Here is a 23,983-nt window from a genome sequence, read left to right as displayed (position 1 = left end):
TGGTTTCGTTTTTTCGCTCGCAGCTGCCGATCATGGAAGCGGCTCAGGCAATGTTCAAGGGCAAGAAGATCACCGAGAACACGCCCGTGATGGTGTCGAGCCCGGGGACGCTGCGCGCGATATCGCAGGTGGTGGCGACCAGCGACAAGGAGGTGCTGAACGACTACTTCATCTGGACGGTGATCTGGCACTTTGCGCCGTTCGTGTCGCGCGAGTTCCGCGTCTCGGTGCACCAGTTCGAGCGGGCGGTGCACGGGGCCAGGGAGCGCGAACCGATGTGGTACTTCTGCGCGAACCTCGTCCGCCAGTGGATGCCGTACGGGTTGCAGGCGTTGCGCGAAAACACGTCCCTGATCGTGCAGGAACAGCGCAGCAGCGCCAGCGGCACCCTGCTCCCCGACAAGCCCCTGCTACAGCCGATACTGCGTTCGAAGCGTCAGCAATCGCCGCCCTACCAGCACCAGCACCAGCAACAGCAGCAACAGCAGCAGCAAGGGCACGCCAGCAACTTACCGCTGGATTCGTTCGAGATTGGCGGTACGCTGAACAGCAACGATGCTGGCGATGGGTCGGCGGGCATCGAGCCGGACACTCTCTACGACTACCAGATGACCGAACGGATCAGCTACGACGACGAGCTGGTGAAGCTGATCTTCTACCATCTGCGCGGCGAGTACAGGCGCGCGCTGGAGAATGCACCCTGGGTGTACGAGGAGCTGGCGCGCTATCTCATCGACAAGCTGGACACGCTGCGGGTGCAGATCGGCCTTCCGCCGGAGCTGCTACGCAGCGAGCTGCTGCTGAACGATTACTACGAACAGCTCGTGCTGGACGGGCTGCTGTTCATCAACAACGTCAAAAACCAGTGGGACTTCACCAAGCGGCAGATGAACCGGATGCTGGACAATCAGACCGAGGCCGAGCGCATCCTGGCGGAGATGTACCCGGCGCTCTCGTCGGGCGAGCTGCTGCGGGTGCAGATGCAGCAGGGACGGAACCACGACCACCACCGGACCCCGCTGGTGGACCCGCTGGTGCGGTACTCGATCGGGCTCAACATGGTGATCGTTTCGCGGCAGCGCATCCAGCCGCCATACTTTAGCCATCACTACCCAATGTGAGTGCGCACACCTTCCCCAATCCTTCCAGTCCTTCTTCCCTCCCGGTCACTGTTTCTGTTTGTTTCATTGTTCTCCGTAGCTCCGTTAACTTCGCTCGTTTCGGAATGGACATAAGCTATGTGCTGCAGATGACACTGCACACGCTCACGGATCAGTTTCGGAACGTGGTAGCTCACGAGAAGGACCGCGATGGCGCCAATCCAGGCCCGAAACCGGAAAACGTTTTCTATGGCGAGGCACAAAAGTGTATGGTTCGGTGAGTACAGCACGCAGCGTGATCACAGCTTCCGAACCGATCCGATTCGTTCCGCGTTTTTTTTTTCCAGCGCATTCAACTACGTACCGTTCATCGGGCGTACCATGAACGAAACGCGTCTCAATCTCTACCTCAAGCTATCGGCGGTGGGCATAGCTTCGCAGGCGTTTGGTTCGCTCCTGGCCAAGCTCGAGCGCAACGAGCGCATCTACGAGAGCGACATCTCCGAGAAGACAACGTACGAGATGCTGGGTTTGGACCGGCACCGCCGGCTGCCTGGGCTACAGCCGTACGACGAGCACCAGCTGTTTACGCTCGTTTTCTTCCAGCGCCACTGCTCCATCAACCACGACAAGCACAAGGTGCCGAAGCTGCTGATGGAGAACGACATCACCGAGCATGACCGGTAAGGCTCAACCGTCAGCGCGACCGACCGACTAACGCATTATGCTGTGCTTCCTGTTCCTCCACAGATTCCACTTCTTCTGGAACCGAATAGCGTCGTTCGGGTCTTCGTTTGATTGCAAAACGGAGGACTACGGTGACGATGCCGGTGACGGTGTTACCAAAGGTCGTTGCAGCAACGTTCTTTGATCAACGCACCCTTCGGGAGATTGACAATCACCACCACCACTATCACACCACGCCACCTGTTTCCCGTCGGTGGCCCCAACGACACCAACATCGCCTTCATCATCGCCTTTGCCGACGACGTCATCGTCGCTGAGGCCGCTTTCGCCGTGGCCACCCCCGTCGACATCGCCAGTGGCCGCGACAACGCGTGCCAACAAAAAACGCAAAAATCTACCCTCTCCGCCCTACCTCGCCGCGATGGGACCACACCACTATCCGCCGGCACTGGACCATTACTATTATCACTACTATCACAAACAGCAGCAGCAGCAGCAGCAGCGCACCCAGCCGTCGGTGCACCACCACATTGTGCACGCGGCAGTTCCGCGGCCTACCGAGATAGAACCAGCATCACCGGCGGGGGTAGTAGCTCCATCGGTCGGAACACCACTGTTCCCGCCGCCCACCCACTCCGACGTCTTGGGGCGAATCGATATGAACAGCATTTTTTTTTGAACGTCAGCGATGCATGGTCTTAAACACAGGAACAGCAGAACGCCGGATCAGAAGAGAGAAAGAGAGAGATAGCATGTAAGTGAGTTGTATTGTTTAAGCCACACAGCGTTCAGAAATCATGGCTGGCATTGGCATATTTAAGTACCATCCCTTTACGATCCACCAGCGCCAAGGGCAGTGCGGGGCGTGTGGATTGGTCACTATGAGTACGGTAAAGTTAATCCAAACACATCCAGGTTGCAACAGTTTGCGGCGAAAAAGCAAGATTTCACTATATTGGACAATTACCGGATGTTGTAACAATTAAGCAAATTCTCCTCGACAGCGCCAAAAAGGTACACCATCTTGTCCTTCTTTCTTGCCTATACATTTTCATTTTCACTCTGTTTGCTAACACCTTTGCTGTGAAACGGTGTTATTGTGATTGAAAAAATGCCCTTATTCACCCTCCAACCTTAACACTTCACAGGCCGCAGTATGTTTCGAAACGAAGTGTATTAGCTAGCTCTTATGGCATTTACAAGCATTTTCAAGACTTAGTCCTGGCGCGTACATGTTTAGGGATGCGCAAGTAGATAGTATTGAAGGCTACCGGGCTATTGAACGCTTACGGGAGGCGCTTTGAGTATTCGTTAATTGTTTTACCGTTATAACAAACAGGATCAGCAAAATAATCCTTCAAAAAGACGATTAAGGCTATTAAGGAACATAAAGAGAAGGCAGAGACCAAAGTAATCTGTGAATAAGCGAAGAAAGGAAGCCATCGTGACACGATTGAAGACGCAATCGGTTTTTTTTTTGCATCCGCAGCTTTCGGAGCACGGAGTTTTCGAAGCACAATGGTATTCTATCGCGGGTTTTGGTTGCACACTTCTTCAACCACGCGATGGTACACACAAGGAGAAAAGGAGAACAACGGAAACTCCTAATGAAGAGGAATAGAGTTTATTTATTAGACACTTGTGAGAATAGCGTAAGTAACGTTTCTCTCGTATCGTTAGGTTTGATTGAATATAAGTCACGTTCACTGCAATAAGTGTCTAAAGCAGAGGAGATAATGGAGAGAACTAAAGAGAAACTAAAGAAACATTAAACATGAACTACAAAAAAAATTAAATGTAAGGATTTGCACCTTGTATACATTGCATACTTATTCATTCCGCCTGTGGTCGTTTCCTATCTTCCTCGATGATTATTTTACAAGTGACGCACCAAGCCGGATGCAACTCGCGATACCCTTAACCGTTACTTTTCCCTTCACCAATGGAAAACCACACTCATTTATTTCCACCGCACATCGGCACACTGATTTCAGGAAGAAAAGTACAATGAGACAGACAGAGAGAGAGCGACAGAGAGCTAGAAAATTCTAGTGAAAAACCAGTAACAGCAAAATAGGCATGTCTTACGAAAGCTATTCCAATGATAATAATGGCTTATATGAACTTTGGCCGGTCGGTCTGCCCGTGAGCCATGCAAAACCACGAGGCGCTCGATGTGGAGCATACATACAGAGACTACATGTGCTCACCTGCAATAAGCTCGGTTATTCAATAAAATACCAGGATACAACCACTCAATTACGCGTTTACAATAAATTGGTGACCACATCACAATGGTTAACGGCGAAGATGATTAATCCACCGGCAATTGCTGCAGGCGGAAGGAGAGTATGCTGCCCCGGCAATACCACCGTACCGAACCATCGGGGCATTCGATTGAAATGGGCGCGTTGAGTGGAGCGTTTGAAAGGAGCTTTCCTTGTGTTCCATGAAACAAACAAACATAACTGACGACACTGTATAATCAATGCAAGCAATATTGGACTGCTGCTGTTTCATATATTTCATATTCTTTTCACCATACAATGTTGCTTTCCGCTATCAGTTACAATGCAAAAGATCAATCTACAGATTTCACACGAAGGCGTTTTGTTAAGCGTTTAGGTTTTTGTTTCCTCCCTCTTTCCTCACACGACGTCACGGCAGAGCCAGCCAGTAAGTGTTCCTCTGCCCATTCTGGACTTCATCGTTCGACATTCTACACCTTCTATCAAATACTATAAAAAGTAGTTGTTTTACTGTTTCGCACGCTGTAACAGTTTCTTCAACCGTGCCATAAACGTTTGTTTGGAATGCACTGATTTGATTAGTTTTAGTGGCCGACAAGTTTGAAAAAATACAGCGTTCCGACCTCCGTGACTACAGAGCTTTCCAGGAGCGACTACCGCAAGATATTTGAATACTTCGTTTTTTTAGGTTTACCAACACACACGCACACACACACTATCGACGATGTTTACTTTCCAATAACTTTTAAGCAACAATTCTGTTTTAAAGTCAACCACTTCTCCTATATTCACTACAATGTTAACACAATGGACAGGCCACAAAATATTGTCCTTTTAGAAGACGCTGAAATTCGTACCCGTGGTTTCTCGATTTATTCGATTCAAAGACAATTAAAAAAACATAAGCAACACGACGGCACCATTACTCGGTGTGTTGTACTCGCTCTGGTATTTTGCTGAGCTTTACTTTTTATACTGAGTTGTTGCTGACAGCCATCGCCATGCAGTTGTGCTCGTGATGGCGAAGACTATTGTTTATGTTTTTTTTTTTTATTGTTTTATTATTTTAACCTTTGATAAACGAACTGGATCGTATTTATATGTTTTTTAAAATTGTTTTTACCGAATCTGGAAAGCCCGGACAAGAACTGCTCCATCCTCTAGTATTTTCTGGCCGGTCCACCGTCTGAAGGTGATGTTTTAAATGCGCGCGCGTTTAGTTATTGTATACCTGTGCTTGTTTGGTGTATAATGTATGGTTTTGATATACTTGTACACACATGCAACCCCTCCGAATTTCTTCATGCCAGGTGCCAACACAATGTTGGTAATACTTTAGGCACTAAATACCGCATGGGGGAAACAGGTGCCGTATTGATGCTTGTTTCTGGACTATTGGATCTTGGATTGGATCGCTACTAACAACTTATGGAGGTGTGTGTGTATGTGTGCCTGCGCCACTACTGTTGCTGCGTTGGGTGCGTTTCTGTATTTTTGTTATGCTGTAGTGGTAATTATAAATTTTTGGCACAATGTTGTGTTTTCTTTCGTTCCGTAGAACGCTTTTTTCACTCCCCAGCATAACGATACTAAGCATTTCGCTCTACGTAGATGGTACGTTTAGTACCCGTTAGAGCTATGGAATGTTTCGTATGTTCTGAGAACTCCCAACCGAGCAACCGAACCGAGCTACAAAAGTTTGCGAAAAACTAAACAAGAACACTTCTGTCTGAAGAGCAATCATTTCCTACGGTGCAAACAACACCGCAACCATGTGGCGAGATTTTGCTCATTGCATCAGGATTGACTAATTACGATCTAAAAACAAAGTAACAAAAAGAGGAAACGTAATTCATTTAACTTTCGCGGCTCACCGAAAATTCGTAAGCCAGCCGAATAAATCGTTGCTTTAAGCTGCCCCGACCCATTTGTCTTATTTCGACTCTCCACTGGAAGACACTCGTACTACTTCTATTGGTTGACTCTCGTTTTGCTTCCCCTGTAAGTACACGTCATGAGGCACCTACACTGTACACACTTCTACTTCGACGGGTGGAAACTTCTTACGAGGCGTTGTTTCGCGGACCAATTCCGTCAATTCCATTTCGTGTTGGTTGAATAAAGCTTCCGAAAGCGGCCTGCTGCCGAGTAACACACTTGACTAGATTATTGGGGCAAAAGAGGAATGTCATGCGGAATGTGACATATTCACCGCACACTCTCACGTTGGTTCGGCTGCGACGCCGTTGCCGTTTGCTGCGCGCCTTCTAACACCGAGCGTACCTTGCGCACCAGCGGGAAGCTTTCCGACGACCGCCCTTCGCCACCCTCGGTTGCATACAAGGCATTTTTGGCGCAGTACGAGCCGAAGTCATCGGTGTTGAGCGAAAAGATCATCGCTCCGCCAAACCCGTTTGACCGGACGAAGTTCGCTTTGCACTCCAGACTTCGCTCGTCGTCGTACGAGATCCACTCCGTGCCAGCGTGCAGATAGGGAGAACAGCTTTCCTCGTCGTACGTCTGCATTACGTAGATGTTGTGCCGGAGGAACCAGCACACCTCGGAGTAGCTGGCGTAGCCGAGCGTACCGACGCGCCCATAGCCGGAAGCTGGTGCTCCGATGCGCGTGTTGAACGGATTAACGAGCGTGAACGTGTGGCCGTAGGTGGGCAGCCCGACGATTACCTTGCTACGATCGAGCCCGGCAGATAGCCAGTAGTTCACCGAATCGTTGATGTTGAGCGTTCCGAGCAGTGAGCGCTCGTTCTGACGACGATACAGCGGAGCGTTTAGACCTGAAAGCCAAAAGGGAGAATGTTACAAAGGACGAAATATGTTGCTCGACTTAGTAGCAATCATTGATTTCTCATTCTACCGGTACGAAGCGAACAGAAAGCTTGAGGTTGTTCCTGAAACAGTGTCGCTCTGCCACTTACCCGTCTGTGGTAGATCGTTTGAGTAGAAATGAAAATCGTACGACATCAGATTTACGTAATCGGCGTAGCTGTTGATTTCTCCCACATCGTAAGCCATGTATGCCAACGTGCCTTGTGCCGCAACCGCCACGCTCAGTATGTACGTTCTGTGCTCGCGCTGGTACTCACGCCGTATTTCGTGCAGCAGCTGTGAAAAGTGCATCCGGCGCTTGCCGCCACTGTCCGGAAACTCCCAGTCCAAATCCACACCATCCAGATGGTAGTGCTCGAGCGTGGCCTTCAGTGACTGAATGAACCGCTTTCGGTTCGCGTGGTTTTCCACCATCTCCGTGAAACCACCAACGCTACCACCACCAACCCAGGTCAAGATCTTGAGGTCCGGGTTCGCGCGCTTCAGTGCCTTGGTGCGATTGAACGCTACGCGCACGTTATCGTCGATCATCAGTGTGCAGTTTTCGATGCTAATCACGCCGATGTGCAGGTGTGTGCAAAGGAATGGGTCGATGCGCTCGGGATTCAGCTGATGACGGAGCTCGGGATGCCGAAGCTCAGGCGTCGTGTAATAGCAGACAATTTTCGGACTAGCGGGCTGCCCACTGGTCGCTTCCTGCGAGTAGATGAAGTTACCGAAACGGGAGGGCAGAACACGCTCGTTGTCCAGCTGCTTGATACGGGCTTGCAATGGATCTCCAGTGGCGTGAGATCGATATCCACCGGAGCCCGTTGTGTTCGCCGCTGACATTGCTGCGCTGTTGGCATATGAATTTCGCGCATCGTCGCCATCGCCGAGCCTGGTGTTCTCATGAGCCTCCTGCCCGGGAGCAGCGTTCAACCCCTTTCCACTGGGCACATCCTGCTGTGTGTTAAGTTGATGAATGGTTTGGCGTAAATTTGCCTCGTATAGGGCAATTCTATTACGCCAGTGGGGAAAAATATCTGAAAACGAAAAAATGTTTTTGGTTAAATATGGGTGCATCGGGATGTGTTCGAATGACGCAGAACGTACCTATAAGCGTAGGTGGTATGATTAAATTCTGTCGGTAAATCATGGACCATGTTGCATACACCGTTACACTAGACATACCGCAAAGCGCCACCAGTAAGCATCCCTGTATGTAGGTATGTCTTCGCCTGGAAACAGATAGCAACGGTGAAATGAGCTATCATGAAGAAAGTTTTCTCACGGGTAGAATTGTAATTGGTAATATCTTCTTTCACAAGCATAAATTAAATTATTGTCCATCTATTATGTGGCAAGGATTGATTTGAAAACCCGAACCCGGTTTGATTCAAACTACAATGTCCTTAAGTTCAATGTCCTTTTCTTTACGTCCATTAAACCACACCTTCGACACTCAATACCAAGCATGCCTACAAAACGCATAAATAAATTTTGGCAGCTATAAATGCGAACAAGAAGTTACCGCCATAACATTCCGTGGGAACTCTTACGCTAGATTCATGTTTTTTTTTATTTCACATCGCTTACTAGTTTATCACTGTCGTTCCAGGCAATCGTTGGTCAGTGGTAAGTATGATACTACCTAGGCGCTGACCCGCAAAAAAGGGCATAGCACCAATTTTGTGCGACTCTGGGGTTCCTAAGGAAGGCAGAAAGAAACGTGGATATGCAGGATTTGCTACCATTGACTCCAGACATGCTAGCCCGCCGGAAAGGATTATTAGGCAGACGCCAAAAGCTAAGGACCGAAATTGCGATTCCTACCACAAGAGCTAGGGCAAATTCACCGTCACGGGAGTGTGCGTGATTCGCGGCCAAGCCCATCGCTTAATTAAGCAAATGTGCTCCGGGGTGCTCCTCGGAACGAGCTAGCACAAGACGAGCGTGCATGATGCATGATTTATTAGCCTTTCACAGCACGGCGTAATTAGGTACACAAGGCCATAGCCATAGCAAATATCGCTTCGTGAACTCGTCAATACGCAACACCCCAGCAAAACCAATACAATTTTATGGAGTGTGTTCGATGGCACACCGTCCAATGTTAAAAAAACTAAGGGTACGAAGAACAGCTCAAACGGTAACAGTTTGGATCAGTTAAAAATTCGATAAGCCCAAGGGACGGAACCGAGATTCAGTAAAATAAAAAGACATTTAAGATTTACGCATTTACGTTGTTATTTTCGTGGATAACGGAGCGATTCGTGGCACAATCATGAACGTAGACAAATTTCGTTTGCCTCGATAAGGCCGATTCGGAATAGATAAATGTACGGGAACTTCGCAGATGGAATCGAGTCGAGCGGAAGAGTATCCTACCTGAGATTGGAGTCCTCCTTCAGCAGCTCGTACTTTCCCTGTTGTTTAGACATTTTGCGTCCGACCTGCATGTGATGCACTTGCACGGGTACTAATAACAAAACGCTGCAAGTAGCCGGGTTGATTGGATGATGCAGCTGCAAGTTGCTTCGTCTATTCTTTGTGTTCAGCCGAAGTGGGTGCAACGATGGGGAACAAGGAAACGATGCTACTATGAAGCGATGCTAGCCAACAGCAATGCGGCAGCGATCTGCATCTCGCACATGGTTCACTAGTTCGACCTTCCGATTTCCGCCAGCGACAGTTGGCTGGTCCTCTGGTTTGGCTGAATGTTGATGGTCGTTGGAATATTTGATGGCGATATTGTTTCCGTTTTTCGTTGTTTGCGTAAAGAGACCGCCCTGGGCTATTTGCCCTCGCTCTCGTTTTCCTGCGATTTCCGACGTGTACTGAATACTGTGTACGCACGAACACGAAACGCACAAAGCACCAGGGCATCCGATTACTGCTGACCACCACGATGCATCGGATGAGGGAGTTCACATTACACGGCAGGATCTGGCACGCGGGCGGTGTTATCAATAGCGAATGCACCCCGATGCTAAGGCTTCGTGCTGCTGATGTCTTTACGAGATATACGAAGCTAGCGTTTCAAGCAGTCCTTGCTAGCTCGAAAACACATCGACAAAGAGGGCGACAGCAACAGCGCAGTTGGGCCAACACCCTTCCACGACAAAGGCACGACTCGGAACTTAGACGTTAAGAGGAGCAAACAATAAATGACCCGCAGCTGCACGCAGTGTGGACCTTGCTCTAGTTTGCTTCTTGCGGATTGTGTGATGTGCACAAAGCTGCCCGAAGCCCTTCATAGTCGTTCACTGATAAATACACATGCACAAATACACACTCGGGCTCACAACTGTCACATCTGCTTTGACGTCTGCCGAACGCAACTGTTTTCTTTTTTTTTTTAATTTTTCCCGATGCGGGAAAACAACCTGTTTCTCCCCCCCGTGTTGATCCTGTGTGGCAAACAGGGGGGCAGGTATGCGATGTATCGCATTTTATTCAGATAATATATATACATAAATACATAAATAAGGCACATATTTACAAATAGCTATACATTTAGTCACTTTCGCAAGTCGCGGATGTAGCCGTATAGACGGATCCAGCTCCGCTACAAGGAGCTGTCAGTCGCTACTCCGCTCTTGCTCTGCACAGCCGGACAAGGAACGTACGGTAAACAAATTAACAAACGGCGTCATTAACCACACGGTTAACGAGGTGTTTGTCGGATAAGTTGTGCAGAAGGCCAACTTATCTTATTGCTGCAGCAGGCGCCGCAGCAGCAGCCGCGGCCGCAGCCTCGGCCTCCAGTCGCTGTTCTTCTCGCCACGCCTGTTGAAGTTGCAGCGTTACGGCTCGGCAGGCTCGGGCGAAGCGCTGCCAGCACTCCGGGCTCCGCAGCATCTCGCTCGCCAGGTTATCCGGCGTGAGGGGGGTGCGGCCGTCGTCTGCCAGCATCTCCGCTCTCTCTCGCTGGAACCGCGGGCAGTAAAACATTGCGTGTTCCGCTGACTCCGCGGCACCAGGGCACCAGCTGCAGTCAGGGGATCGTGCGAACTTCTTTACGTGTAAGTACTCTCGGAAGAATCCATGTCCCGAGAGCACTTGGGACATGTGGAAATCCACACGTCCATGTTTCCTGCTGACCCAGCACGTGATGTCCGGGATGACTCGGTACGTCCAGCGTTGATACCGGCTAGCGTCTGGTTTTAGCCCCGCCGCCGCCCACTGCTCTTGCCACTGGCTGATAGTGCGCAAACGCTCCCTTTTGCGCAGGGCCGTCGCGTCTGGTGGTGGATGGGTGTCCTCCGTTTGCTGCCCAATCGCTGGCCATCGTCGCCCGATGCAGCGTTCGTCCTCCTGCAGCAGCAGTACGATGGGCACCATGCTGGCGAGGGCCGTGGCCACGCTGTAGGAAACACTGCGGAACGTGCTTGCCACCCCTTGCGCCAGCCTGCGCTGCACTCCATCCAGGAGTCGACAGTTGCTCTGTATCTCGAGGCCGGAACGCCGCTTTGCCCATAGCGGGGCTCCGTATCGGATCATTGACGTTACCGCACTCGCAATCAGCCTGCGTCTGTCACTCGTCGCTCCGGAACGATTCGGCATCAAGGCCCGAAGGACTCGAGTCACCTGGCTAGCCCGCTCTGCCACATACTCGATGTGCGGTCGCCAGCGCAGATGGTCGTGCAGCTGTATCCCTAGATACCGGATCGTCTGCTTCGATTGGCAAGCAACCCCGCCACCGACGTTGACGCTCGTGTGCTGCCGTCCCCCTTTGTGGCTGCTGATGACGAGGACCTCCGTTTTCTCTCGGGCAAGAGAGAGGGAGTTTGTCTCCAGCCGAACGCAACTGTTTGAACGCGCAACTTTCCCATCCTTTCACCGTTCGACGGTAAACAACATAACGACAAATTGTTCAAAATCGGTGTGTTTAATTGTCGGTTGTTACCATCTTTGTCATATAAAATCGTAACAACATACTTGTTTGAGGTTGTTCGCTTCGTTAAAGGACACCCGGGAAATGCAGCTGGTGGGCTGGCGATTCGAAAAACCCGGTTGTTGGTGGTATATAATTATTTCTCTGTTTATTATCTGCATTATCCATATATAACTCACAATCCTGATCAACGGCTCACCCGAGGGCACGTTGTTCGTTCACAGCAATGATGCAAGGACACGAATTAGCGCGTGGCTTTTGGTTTAGTTTTGTTCACAACTGTTTACCGTTAAACATGCAACACGTACGCCCATATTTACATACACATCAATCACGCCTCAAAATCAGCCTTTTTCCTACAAAAACAAACAGAGGGTGCTTGTATATTCTTTTCCAGTTTTCAATTCCCAATTTATAAACTACACAGAACGCTCGATGCTCGGTAGTGTGATGTACAAATGCTTCGATCGATTTTGTCATTGACTGCTGACCTGGTGAACTCAAAAACCGCTACTACCGAAACAAGGAAATATAATTTACTGTTTGTACCACCTGTGTCGGCTAAACCTGTACCGCCTATGTTAAGTGATTTTGCCAGAACGAGTCAATGTTCATCACAAGCCCATCCATCGGTGTCTGCTCAACACAGCGTTTTGGGGTTGCAAAGCTTTTCCGGGATAAGCCAAATGCACATCCTATGAATATAATCTTAGTAGGTTAGATTAAGATAAAGTGTAAATTTACTAAACACGGTTCAGTCCGTTTCTCTAAGATTGAACGAAAAAACAACAATTATTTGGCTATTGTAATATAGTGAAAGAAACAAACTGTCCGCATATTGACTCGAACTATGCGAATAAGATCGATCGAGGTGTCGCTGCTGTCTTGGGAACGGTCGGCTACTGGCCAGGCCATCCACCATCTACGTACTAACAGGAAACTAGCTGTTTTCTGTTTCTAGTAGCCAACTTCTAATAACGATCTCGTCATACACACCTTACATAAACGAAACTAGCTATGTTGGGAATGTTTTGCTTGTAAACCGCCCATTGACGATCGACAATAAGCCGGTCGTTTTACGGACGAGAGACGAGATGCATCGGAAGCAATCGATCCGGTGGGTAATATGATAATACTATAGCAACGACATAATACGACAAACGAATTCACGCCCCACGGATTCATAGTACACGAAAAAATGTGTATGGTGGGAGAAGTATAATAAGTAGCACGCAAAGCACCAAGTAGCTCCAATACGTCCGCTGGCTGTGTATGGCATCGGTGGCGGACAGTTAACTTAATTGCACAAGTGCTTGCGCGAACGGGACATTAATACACAACATCAATCACAGACCTCGCAAGCGGGACTAGACAATCGAAGGGAATGTGACGTTTGACTTAAGATATGCTCCGCGTCGGTGTACTAGATGCTGTCGTCGGTGGGGTGGACAGAGAAAACGTGGGTTGTGCAGTGCTCGGATGATGTTCACAGGGCGCGGCCTTCAGCTGGCGAATCTCGGGAAACAACTCAAGCATCAGAGTTTCCAGCAGATCGTAAAACAGCTGCTTGTTGTAGAGGGGATTTTGCAGAGCCTCGAATACTTTTATAGCGCCCTGGCGTGCATTTTGAGCACCGATCAGGCTGCACAATAGATCCGGTATGTTGTCTTGCAGCAGCGACCGAGCTGCATTCATGATCATCTCGCGCTGGTCATCAGTCCGTTCGACCGGTCCACGCAGCACGTGCGCATTTGGGGTGCCTTCGCCAGTCCAGCAGGTCTTGAGCACCGCGCTGGCACACGCGTGCAGCATCGGCTCGTCGAAGAGGGCATTGACCGACTCACGAATCTGACGATTGATAGTCTGGCCGTAGGTAATTTGCACGAACGAGATAAGGCTCTTCCGGAGCCAACGAAAAACGCCGCCGAGATCGAAGATTTCGCCGAGCAGTACGTACAGTGGTTCGGCGATTGAGTCGCGCGCTTCCGAGCCACTATCTTGCGTTGGGGCACCGGAGCCTCCTTGGGCCGGGAGACCACCGAACAGAGTTCGCGAGGGTGACGGCTCGACTTCCGCTCGAGACGTTCCGCCAATGCCTTCGAGGTATAGCGATACCTGATCGACGTCTTCCGACGTGAAGTCAGCGAACGGGCGCATCGGAGGACCGGTTGACCAGAGCTGCTCCAACTTATCGCTATTGGTGCCACGGAAGAAGGTTGCGAGCGAGAATTTTGATTTTTTCGACGGTGAAGCATGGAAACCCGCAGTCGTTCCACTACTAACTGCGCCGCCGTCACCGCCACTCGCCAGTAACCCCTGCTTCAGACGTTCGGAGCTCGGACTGAGAAACTCGTACACGGCCTCGCTCTGGTTAAGGTGGTCGTCCTCGAGGATGAAGTTGAGGTAACGCTGGACCTGCGCCTTCGCCCTCTCCAGAAGCGCCCGATCGTTCTTCAGCAGGAACAGCTTGAACGCGTTGTTCGAAGGCAGATCGAGCTGTCGCAATTCGCCGCACATCGGGCGTAGCTTACGGTGGAGCGCGTGAAACTGGGCCAACGAACGCACCACCACCCAACCGGTGGAGATGCTCTCGGTTGCGTCCAGTGCGGTAGCCACCTCGTCTCGTTCACAGTCGTTCATCTCGTCCACCTGCACTACGATCATGAACTGGGGCGGCTCACGGTCGTCGGAAAAGTCGACGCTCTCGACGATTGCGCGCCACCGACCGAGATATTCGCTCCACACCTCGGTGCGCAGCAAGTGCGACTCGAGCTGGCGCCGTTTGCCCCGCAACCACTCGATCTCCCGCTCCAGCATCACCAGCAGCTTCGAATCGGGTTTGAGCGACTGCTTGAGCGCCTCGAGGGCCTGCTGTTTGTTTGCGAATTTTTCGTCCAGCTGCTCCAGCTTGTTTCGGGCATACTGCGAGTGGTTGCTTAGATCAACGAGCGCCGGATCCGTTGCCGGGGATCCGAAACAACCTCCACCAGGCGTACCGCCCTCGCAGCTACCGTTTTGTGACGATCCACCTGACCCAGACACCACCGAGGACGACGAGCACGTCTCGCTGTCTTGGCTTTCAGTTCTGCTCTGGTGCGGTGGTGGGGTAGCGGCGTGTGGTGACCCACTCACACCACACGGGGACCCCGCCGTGACGATCTCCTTGATGTCGTCCCGCGATAGCGAGCACTTGAGCCGCCCGTACTCGTCGCTCAGCAGGAACGGTTGATAATATTTGCGCTCGAGCAACTGAAGACAGTCGCGTTGCACTTCGTAGAATACCTCCGGTGTACCGTCGCCCACAAGGAATGCCTCCATACGCTTACGGGCACCCCGCTCCAGTGGAATTTCCGAGTTCGGGGCTCGCACGTACGTGTAGAAAATTTCGGCTCCCAACTGGTGCCAGGCCGCCTTCGGAGCGCGGTATAATTCTTCCACCGTCGTGTAATATCCGACAAGCGAATCCGCGTTCATGGGCTCGAGAAAGGCAGCCAAATGGCGCCGACCGGCTACTGTCGCGAGAATATCGGGCATCGACAGATCAACATCTTTACTGACGTTCCCTTCCCAGCCGAGCCGTGTCAGGCATTTCTCGCATTGGCTCTTGGCGAACGCCAGCTGCTGGATGTACTTCTTCAGCTTAATCCCGGCTGTCGGCTCCCCCCCGAGTAGGACCGGCTGCCCGTGCAATTGATGCTGCTGCTGCTGCTGCTGGTCAGCGTCCGAATCGTAGAGAGAGCCGCCGCATGATCGCTGTGCCACCACCGTCTGCATTGTGGTTGCCTGCACCATGTCGCTGACAATGCTCGCCCGAATCGAGTGCAGCTCGTCGACCGTCTGGGTCATGTCGATGATGCGCAGAAAGTCGTCAAAGTTGGCGGCGTACTCGTGGCTGCGCTTCTGTATCGCCACCGCCACCAGTCTCGTCTCGATGCACTCGACGATCTGTTGATTGATGAATTCAGGCGCGGTAAGGTACCGGATCGCAGGATGGAGCACACGGTAGGCGAGCACCTCGCTCAGCAAGTCCTTTATCGGTGACAGCGAGTAACCGCGTGGCAGTAGAAAGATGATCAGTATTTCACCGATCTTCTTTAGAAAGTCCAGCTCCTTCTCGGCGGTGGCGAGATAGGCGGCCGTGCTGAACTCAGCCGTAGCTTCCTCGTTGGCACCTGTCCCTGCTTTTTTGCCGCTTGCCGTAGCGGCCTGGCCGGCCGTCGCAATCCGTTGCCCGTCCAGGCGAATCTTTTGCAGGTGCAACGTCACTTTGGCGACGAAATCGCAGGCAATCATTTTCGGTGCGTCGATGCGCGAGGCGCGCTCGTGTAGCTTTTCGATCGCAAGCCAAATGTCTTCACGGAGCAGATCGACGATGCGCCGCGGCTGTGCGACAATCGTCTCGAGTGCTGGTTTCACGAAGTCGCGCATCGCATTGGCAATTATCTGCTGCAGCAATCCATCCACTGTGCGGCCAAAGATAATAGTTAGTTGGGCGGTGCTCCCCTTGCCATTACCGGCCGTTGCACTATTCGTGCCCGCCCCGCTTGTGCAGGAGGAGAAAGAGGTCGCCATCGATCCCGACGCAGTCGGGTAGTCGCTAAATAACGGTGATCTGAAAGAAATGTTTTAAGGTAGGTAAAATGTTCTCCCTCGCAGATCAGGAACCCACGTACCTGGTGGCATTATACAGCACGTTGGAGTTCCGGCCCGTGTCGGTGTGGCTTGATTCTGTCTCACGGTTCGTTAGCTTGTAGTGCACATAGATTGTACCGAAAACAGCTGCAGATGCAAGCCGAAGTGAAATAAAACAGTAAACACAGCTCAACAAAAAAGCCGAGCTTCAAGGAGCATTTCCGGTTCTACTCAGACGTTTACTTACCTATGGCGATCAGCAGTAGCGAATAGACGACGAACAGTAGGAAGTAGAGAAAGGCGGGCGAACAGACGCAAATGGCACAGAGAACGGCCACAACTGCTCCGATCCAGTATTGGGCTCGCATACTGGGTCGACCAACACTCCGAGGGTGCGATTAGCTACTGTGGTGCTATGACCAACAATCTGTTCAACTTACACGAACAACTAAGATAGGATGGCTCTGCTGAAATTTCTTCTACAAGAACATTGTGCTTGTATCGCCCACGGTCGCTGGCAGGTCGCATAGGTTCGCAATCCGAATTCGATCGATGGCTGGCGTCCCACCAATAATTCTTGACCGAACTATTGGAGTCCGCTGCTGAATGGCCGTTTTTAATTCGCCAGCGCCTCAGTGAATCGCGTTTTTCGCCACAAACCAGTCATCACCATCCGGCGGCCCACAATCAAGGTGTCGCACGACGGCGGGCCAAACGGTGCAAGCTGTTCGTCTGAAGGGCGTCAATTGTTTTGGTGTTACTTTATTCTTTCAGAATGCGCCTGTGTGAGTGTGTTTTCGGCCTGTTTCGTTTTGATTTGACTCATGCTGTGGAAAGTAGTCGGTTTGTGTGGAGTGCTTCGTTCATTACAATACGACTAAAGCTTCCGCCATCACCAACACAACTGCATGTGGGTGACAGCGATGACGATCGGGGAAGATTTATCAGAGAACGGACTGGACGTATTTATAGTTACGTTTTTGTAAGATTTAAAGTTTCAGGATGAATTCTTTGTAGCCTTGTGTTCTACCTTATTATATGAACAGACACATTTTTCGTGGCATGCTACAATGAGTTTTCCATATCATTGGTTCGTTTCGCGATGTACGTTACCTCCGAAAAGAGTTGGTTTTAGATCCAGCGAGAAAAGTATTTATTGCCCTATCGATATGATACAGACCAAATGGGAAATATGCAGCTCGGTACACAACAATCTAATCTGCTAATTCAGCAGTTTTACGTTATCATTCTGAAATTCTTCATTCTTGTTGTGCGTTCTCGATGTTCGCTCCTCGGTCAATGCATTGTTACTAGTTTCTGTGTCGGGAATGCTGATCAGGTCGCTAACGATGATATTTAGATTATTTGTTGGCGGTTGCGATGCATTACTGCTCTGTGCTGGCTGCCTGGTAGCTTCACCACCAATCCCAGCGGTTTGTCTGTTTTGAGAGCTTGAGGGGCGGGGAGTTCTATTGTCTTCGTCGCTTGTTGCATTCAGCAGGAAAAGTCTCTTGGCTTCTCGGCGCACCGTAACCAGATGCATGACCAAATAGAACAGCAACGGGACAGCACAAGCGAACGATGCGACTGACCCGAATACTACCATCGATCGCTGCTTGTCTTTGCAACAGTTGTACTGTCCGGACCAGCGTCGTCGCGTCTGGTTCATGCGATCTTCCACGTCGAAGCATATGCCCGTATCATGCTTTTCAAACATTCCATAGTACTGCTGGACGCGCATATAATTCTCGTCGCAACTGGTACACGGATTCGAGACGTTTATCCGGGAGGCATTCGTTAGGCACAAGTCGAGATCATTCGATAAATCCATAAACGTTGCTGTTTCGTTGGGGGCGTTGACGCACGATTCACAATTAGCAGACGCCCATAACGCCGTGAGCTGGCCATTGATCGTTTCGTAGACGTTCATGCGGTTGGTATTACGATACCTCTGGCACGCAGGATCATCCGTAAAATTGTGGTAAGCTTGAACTGCCAAGCGATATTCGTTGACGGCCGTATCGTTGGTACACAAGGTAAACACCGGTGTGGTGTGGAATGGTAAAGAAACGATCAACTTTTCGTACTTCTTTAAGAATGTATGTATGAACGAGCAATCCTTTTCGGCGAACGTATTGCTGGTGCTATGAAGAAAATGATACAGTCAAGCGGCTTGCTTGTATTCCTCGAGAAGCATATAAGCATGCTTACCAAACAAGAAAACCCAAAACGACTGCCAATAGTTGCGACATCTTTGGGGATGCACACATGAAACACGAACTGACTGAATGACTAACCGGACTAAAATAACAAATCCAAGCATCGATCGGTTGTCATCGGTCTTCAGTTGTCAGTTGATGCTGGAAAATGTAAACAATTGATGTTTACACGCTTCTCGCTGTTGCTGCGTCTGAGCTTCGTCTGATGGTACGTTTTTCGATAGCGCATTCGACTTTGCCTCCGAGGGTACTGAGCTGTAAGAAGTTTCATGCAGGGGGCGTGCAGGGCATGTTTCGTGTATTAATTTATTGATGATAAATAAATCAATCCATACATTAAGAAAAGAAAGTATTCAGTAAATCAGGGTAAGAATTTTAATTTATTAAATCACTGTAGCATTCGCTCCACTTTCCACTTGCTTCTGCCTGCCTTATTATGCCGGTTGGCTGTACTAAGCTCTTCTTCCAAATGATGTTAAGAGAAATACCTATATAAAACATGTCCGAGACAAGAGACATGTAACCTGTGAAGTTCCCGATGCACTCCAGTGGGGAACAACTGCGAGTGAAATGAGAGAACTAAAAAAGCAATTTAACACGGCACTGGTGTGTGATCACAAATTGAAACAAAAAGCCGCATAAAAACGACAAAGTAATAACATTATGACAACGCTCTGTTCATTTCAGACTTCCGGTTCACTAGATTTCCAGCTGCAGCTATGGAACGATGCGAAAGGAAAGGGAACTTAACAAACCCTCGATTTGGGGACAGAGTGAATCCGCAAGCAAGCACTATCTAGTGACAAGTGGAAGCAGGCGGGAAGGATGCCAAGTTGTTAAAACTTAGATAAAAATCCCTCCAGTGCGTCTTTAAATAAACACAAACCTACAAGATACTTCGATGTAACACGCAAACACAAAAGAAACGCTGGCTTTCGATTCTTTGGATATGCTCAACTCGCTTTTGCATTTTTATCCCTTCCTCTTCGTTATTCACAGAGCCATATGCAAAAAGAGATTTAAAACAAAGGCAACGTGATTGTGTTTTTGGGCGGAACCAATTGACTAACTTGACTTGATCTGACTTATAATACGTTTTAACCTCGTGATACACCTTTAGGAAAGCTACAATGTTGGGAAACGGACTGAAAAACATGAATTCAAAAACACTGGAAAGTTGCCCGTTCCCCATGTAATGAGCTCTCTAGTTGGTTTCTGCCTTCTGCCCTTTTTCTCATTCTACATGAACCAGAGAATATTTCACAGCATCATTCGCGAACGGGCACTGTAAAACTAGAATGAGATAAAAACAACAGGCACAGACTTAAGAGACCCAAGGAACGGCCGCACGCCTACAGTTCGTCACGCAGCAGCGTGTAACGGTTTTTCGAAGGACCAAGATTCTTGAACGTGGACTCAGGTGGCGTGGTCGGTTTTTTGCTGTCATCAGTACCTATCGCCTCCACTGTCGTTTCTTTTTCTGGGCCATAGTGGAATTCTCTGCAACAAAGCAAAGCCCCAACACCGAGGAGGTATCAGTGACCATGTGTCTGTTAGGACTCCGCAACTTATAGCACAGCAACTCTATGTTCTAGCGTTGCACACTTACCGATGCAGTTTACCACTGTACAAATCGCTGAGGAACTGTCTTAGTTTTCCTGGTACATAAATATCTTTGAAGTTAGGGAATAAATACATGTGCCGGAAGGAGTCGATTGCGATCAGCGGAAGATCGGCCTGCGTCTTTCCGAGATGGTGCAACGGATGAGCGAACCGCTTTCCATCGGCTGTCAGGAAATTGACATTCTCTGCAGTACACAAAATAGAAAAACCCATATGTCAATCAGGAAATAAAGTTGTTGTTTCGATGCAACTTACGCTTCTCGGAAATAAGATCCATCTGCACAATCGCTTTGAAATCTTTAATCGCATCGAGATCGTCCGGAGCATAGAAGAGGATCAAAAAGGGTAAACCTTCTTCGGTAAGCTCTTCTGCATTTTCGAAGGTGATTTCGCGCACCAGTGGTACGCATTTTTCTTGTACCCAGATATTCATCTCATCGAAATTGCGCAGATCTCCGGTATATGTTTCGTCATTCTCGTTCGACACGGCTACGTCTGGTCGAAACACGATGATTGGATGACCTGTAACCATATTAATAGGATGCTACTTAGGACGAACTTGTTGCTATTGATCAATTTTGCTAGCTAGTAGTTACTGCTTTTTAATATTTTATCATTATTCAAAATAAGCTCATGGAGAACAGTGCATAATACTGAAGCTAAAATAACGTTCCAAATAAACACGTAAAGTAGAATGTAGTGTAGAAAATATCTAAACAGCTCCGCGAAAAAAACAATTGATGAACATCGTGCTTCTGAAGATATGAAACTGTTACCAAGGCAACAGAAAAACACAGTGTGTCCAGTGAAGTGATTCATCAAGTTCTCTGGTCCCTTCGTTACCTGGAGGATGCAAGGCCTGCACAATATCGCCGAACCCGACATGGAACTGACAATCTTCCTTGAGGTTGGTAGCGACGCGCCGGAACGTGTTATATTCGGGCATGTCTCGTCGATCGAAGTACCCGACCACGATGCGTTTCTTCGAATCGAGTTGTTCTAGATCCTTGATATTCTGGAACTCGCGGATCGGGTCTTCAAGCTGTTTTCGAATAAACTCGGTGAATGCTTCCACCGTCCGGGCGCCCCTATACTCGCGTTTTGTGGGCTGCCCGTTCCGCAGCACCTTCAGCGTCGGGTACTTGGTGATGTGAAACCTTGAAGCGACCGCTGACTCACGATCGCAGTCCACTTTACCCATAACCACTTTCCCTGGTTCGGAAAATTCTGCCTGCACCTGGAAGCAAAAGGAGTTGTAAGCGTAAAAGAAAACGATTAACCACGATTTCTCAAAGGACCGTGTGCTTCTGGTGCACTGTTTCGGGATCCTTCGGTATTCGGTGTTTTAGTTCGATCAATATTGATTGATGCAAATTATCGATGTTGAATGGTGAAACAGACTCACACGTCGAATTCGGATTAACAGTTATCAGTCGCATATGTTAATAATATTGTTTAACTTTCTCTCTAACATCTAAACCGAGATGTGGCACGAGAAAACTAATAACAGTGTGATAACTTTGACTCCATTTGAAAAGTTGATAGTGTTGCAGCGGCTGTTTGGTGATAGAGACCAGGTGATAAGCCGAGATTAAAGTCTTGATTGGGTCAGTTGCGGCCATTTGAATGATGCGGTGAAGCCCAACCTTAACAAATATCAGTGTGCCCTCAGGGGCCGGCCACGCAGTACGACATTTCTTACCTTCTCGGCAGCTTCATCGAAGATCGGTTGTAAGATGTTGCTGAACCTGCACCAGTCGGCGTAAAAGTTTATCAATACCAACTCGTTAGACGCTACACGAAAAAGGAAGAACACAAAAGAAGAGCATTGTAAAAGCTTATGGAAAACAAGGCATGCCCGAAACCTGAGATACGACAGCACATCTGTTTTTATCTGTAACCGACGGTGTCGTCAGTGACTTTGGCAGTGTGTGTGCATTTTTTTTAAAATTACATACTGAGTCTAACAGGTGTACCTGGTAGACTCATTGCCGTTACGATATTGCATGGTTTTTGTTTATCTTTGAATAAAGGTGCGGCGTAACAAGGGAATCGGCCACGCCAGCGTAAAGTGCTTGTCGTTTTAAACGGACTCGATTGAAATCGCTCCGTGGACTATATTTTCTACTCAAAGCTCATTTTCTAACGCCGACACGACAGAGATACCGAGAGACAATGCAATCGTCTCGATGATAACCGTGTCGGCCAATACGCACTGAAGCGTTGATTTATTATCGAACCATGGGGATCTCGTTTGCGCTGTTCCGGGTGTTTCAGTTCGGTTTCATTATCTTTGCGCTGCTCCACTTCTTACCTAGGGTCATGTCGATGTTTTCACTGGTTAGCTTCACCGCTCCGCTGTCTACCGGGTTGAACACGCAAACAACCTGTGCGAGAATCAGAAATGCAAAAAAAAAAGAAGAAAAACAGGGATAGCGGACCAACATATGATCAGTAATACAGTCGATCAAGGACACCGGTAGGCTGCCACCGGGCCAAAAGTTTGGACACATGCAACATCATTTAACAGTACACCCACACAGACACACGCGCAGGTTCGCTCGTGCAGACCGCTCCCCGAGAGTGTGTTTGTGCACGACTTGTGTATTTTATCCGCCGCAGAACTTACGAACTGTGAAGTTCTGCGACAGTTTCCGGAGGAAACGACATAAATGCGTTACACTTGCCCGCACAACTGCGCCCAGCATCCTTCCGCTGCGTGCCACCATTCACCATAACTCCATTACTCACCATAAAATAATAAAATATCACTAACTTTACACTGGTGGGCACCATTTTCGATCCGCCTATTGTTTCGGAAGCCGCCAACCCGGAATGCTGTGTGTTGTACAGTGGCTTGCTGAGCACTTGCTGTTAGCCTTCCGGTGGTGGAATGCTTTTCTTGCGTTCGCCTTTGGTACGCGGCGAGTCGTCGACTACAAAAGGCGTATAAAGGATGTTGCAGCCGCGCCACACCACTCCCGCGGGTTCATGTACCTGGGCCACAGTACAGCTTTCGAGAGCCCAATCCAGCCAACGTTACTTCCTGCTGCTGCTGCTGCTGCTGCTGCTGCTGCTGCTGCTGCTGTTGGTCTATTATTGCTGTCACACCGGTATTTTTACCAACTCTTTCTGCAGTCGTTCGGATGCGCGATCGGAATGCCGCGTTGCCGTTATGCTGGTCGTTACGTTGCGGTGCCGGGGATAGCAATGGTAGTCGTGCGTTGTAGTCAATTCCTCCTGACCAAAGGAAAGCTATTCGGGTGCCCTTCAAGCCTCAGCAAAGCGATGATATCGGGAAGCACACTTTTCCCACAAGCAAATTAAGTCCTCTCACTGCTACGGTCCCGCACTGTGTTCGAGGGTCGTAAGGTGGCCATCACACGGCTGGCTAAGCACGCACGCACACAGCTGTCCCGCACCCTGAGACACGTAGCCTCAAAAACGACATCGGTCAACATCGGTAGCCGCAGCATGCAGAATGAGCGCGCGCTCTACATCGGTGTATGCGTGTGTTCGCAGTATTCGCCCGAGTGACGTTTCACATTGCCAATACTGACAAAGTCTCACACAGCATAGGACCGTCTATAACGTCAGCCTGAATTTTATCAGAGAATGCCACCATCATTTTCGAATATTTGAAATGCAATGTTTCACAGGGCCGAAAATATTTCACGACACGTGAAATGTTGCACCAACCGCCATGGACCGTTGAGTTTGAACCTGAACCATCAACGTTCATCTCAA

The 23,983-nt window shown here is 49.4% G+C and overlaps 5 protein-coding genes across 5 annotated transcripts in view; 1 reads left to right on the top strand and 4 right to left on the bottom strand.

Annotated features, from left to right (window-relative positions):
* LOC131213446 (protein gone early) overlaps window positions 1-1,971 on the top strand; it is a 41,995-nt gene extending 40,024 nt beyond the window's left edge. Inside the window, exons 6-9 of the mRNA XM_058207486.1 lie at window positions 24-1,117; window positions 1,201-1,377; window positions 1,448-1,783; window positions 1,851-1,971. Coding sequence (XP_058063469.1) covers window positions 24-1,117; window positions 1,201-1,377; window positions 1,448-1,783; window positions 1,851-1,971 — 1,728 coding nt within the window. The remainder of the gene's footprint in view (window positions 1-23; window positions 1,118-1,200; window positions 1,378-1,447; window positions 1,784-1,850) is intronic.
* A 2,374-nt stretch (window positions 1,972-4,345) lies between these two features.
* LOC131213150 (chitinase-3-like protein 2) lies at window positions 4,346-9,818 on the bottom strand. The gene is made up of 4 exons (XM_058207125.1): window positions 9,254-9,818; window positions 7,979-8,103; window positions 6,973-7,908; window positions 4,346-6,831 (listed from the first exon to the last, which is right to left on the bottom strand). Exons 1-4 carry the CDS (start codon window positions 9,322-9,324, stop codon window positions 6,245-6,247), a joined length of 1,719 nt encoding a protein of 572 aa, XP_058063108.1. The 5' UTR covers window positions 9,325-9,818; the 3' UTR covers window positions 4,346-6,244.
* A 3,094-nt stretch (window positions 9,819-12,912) lies between these two features.
* Window positions 12,913-16,913, bottom strand: LOC131213709 (sorting nexin-25-like). Its single transcript, XM_058207821.1, has 3 exons — window positions 16,642-16,913; window positions 16,436-16,541; window positions 12,913-16,374 (listed from the first exon to the last, which is right to left on the bottom strand). Exons 1-3 carry the CDS (start codon window positions 16,760-16,762, stop codon window positions 13,161-13,163), a joined length of 3,441 nt encoding a protein of 1,146 aa, XP_058063804.1. The 5' UTR covers window positions 16,763-16,913; the 3' UTR covers window positions 12,913-13,160.
* A 622-nt stretch (window positions 16,914-17,535) lies between these two features.
* On the bottom strand, window positions 17,536-18,682 carry LOC131213683 (uncharacterized). The gene is made up of 2 exons (XM_058207785.1): window positions 18,606-18,682; window positions 17,536-18,538 (listed from the first exon to the last, which is right to left on the bottom strand). The coding sequence occupies exons 1-2, from the start codon at window positions 18,662-18,664 to the stop codon at window positions 17,617-17,619; spliced, it is 981 nt and encodes a 326-aa protein (XP_058063768.1). The 5' UTR covers window positions 18,665-18,682; the 3' UTR covers window positions 17,536-17,616.
* Window positions 18,683-18,974: 292 nt separating this feature from the next.
* On the bottom strand, window positions 18,975-23,605 carry LOC131214070 (endoplasmic reticulum resident protein 44). The gene is made up of 7 exons (XM_058208427.1): window positions 22,988-23,605; window positions 22,551-22,623; window positions 21,939-22,030; window positions 21,080-21,473; window positions 20,492-20,758; window positions 20,223-20,421; window positions 18,975-20,113 (listed from the first exon to the last, which is right to left on the bottom strand). Exons 1-7 carry the CDS (start codon window positions 23,030-23,032, stop codon window positions 19,966-19,968), a joined length of 1,218 nt encoding a protein of 405 aa, XP_058064410.1. The 5' UTR covers window positions 23,033-23,605; the 3' UTR covers window positions 18,975-19,965.
* Window positions 23,606-23,983: the final 378 nt, after the last annotated feature.

This window comes from Anopheles bellator, chromosome X, assembly GCF_943735745.2.
Source record: "Anopheles bellator chromosome X, idAnoBellAS_SP24_06.2, whole genome shotgun sequence".
NCBI classification, from domain to species: Eukaryota; Metazoa; Arthropoda; class Insecta; order Diptera; family Culicidae; genus Anopheles; species Anopheles bellator.
Note: the sequence above shows the minus strand (reverse complement) of the source record. Positions and strands in the feature narration are given on the sequence as shown.

Excerpts from the sequence above, each read along its gene's own strand:
- LOC131213150 (XM_058207125.1), bottom strand. The coding sequence starts at position 9,324 with ATGCAGGTCGGACGCAAAATGTCTAAACAACAGGGAAAGTACGAGCTG. Across the intron at positions 8,104-9,253 it reads AAGGAGGACTCCAATCTCAG|GCGAAGACATACCTACATAC; the intron begins GTAGGATACTCT and ends ATCTGTTTCCAG. Across the intron at positions 6,832-6,972 it reads AAACGATCTACCACAGACGG|GTCTAAACGCTCCGCTGTAT; the intron begins GTAAGTGGCAGA and ends TTTGGCTTTCAG.
- LOC131213709 (XM_058207821.1), bottom strand. The coding sequence starts at position 16,762 with ATGCGAGCCCAATACTGGATCGGAGCAGTTGTGGCCGTTCTCTGTGCC. Across the intron at positions 16,542-16,641 it reads GCTACTGCTGATCGCCATAG|CTGTTTTCGGTACAATCTAT; the intron begins GTAAGTAAACGT and ends TTGCATCTGCAG. Across the intron at positions 16,375-16,435 it reads GTGCTGTATAATGCCACCAG|ATCACCGTTATTTAGCGACT; the intron begins GTACGTGGGTTC and ends CATTTCTTTCAG.
- LOC131213683 (XM_058207785.1), bottom strand. The coding sequence starts at position 18,664 with ATGTGTGCATCCCCAAAGATGTCGCAACTATTGGCAGTCGTTTTGGGT. Across the intron at positions 18,539-18,605 it reads GTTTTGGGTTTTCTTGTTTG|CACCAGCAATACGTTCGCCG; the intron begins GTAAGCATGCTT and ends TTTTCTTCATAG.
- LOC131214070 (XM_058208427.1), bottom strand. The coding sequence starts at position 23,032 with ATGGTGCCCACCAGTGTAAAGTTAGTGATATTTTATTATTTTATG. Across the intron at positions 22,624-22,987 it reads TGATATTTTATTATTTTATG|GTTGTTTGCGTGTTCAACCC; the intron begins GTGAGTAATGGA and ends ATTCTCGCACAG. Across the intron at positions 22,031-22,550 it reads AAACATCGACATGACCCTAG|CGTCTAACGAGTTGGTATTG; the intron begins GTAAGAAGTGGA and ends TTTTTCGTGTAG.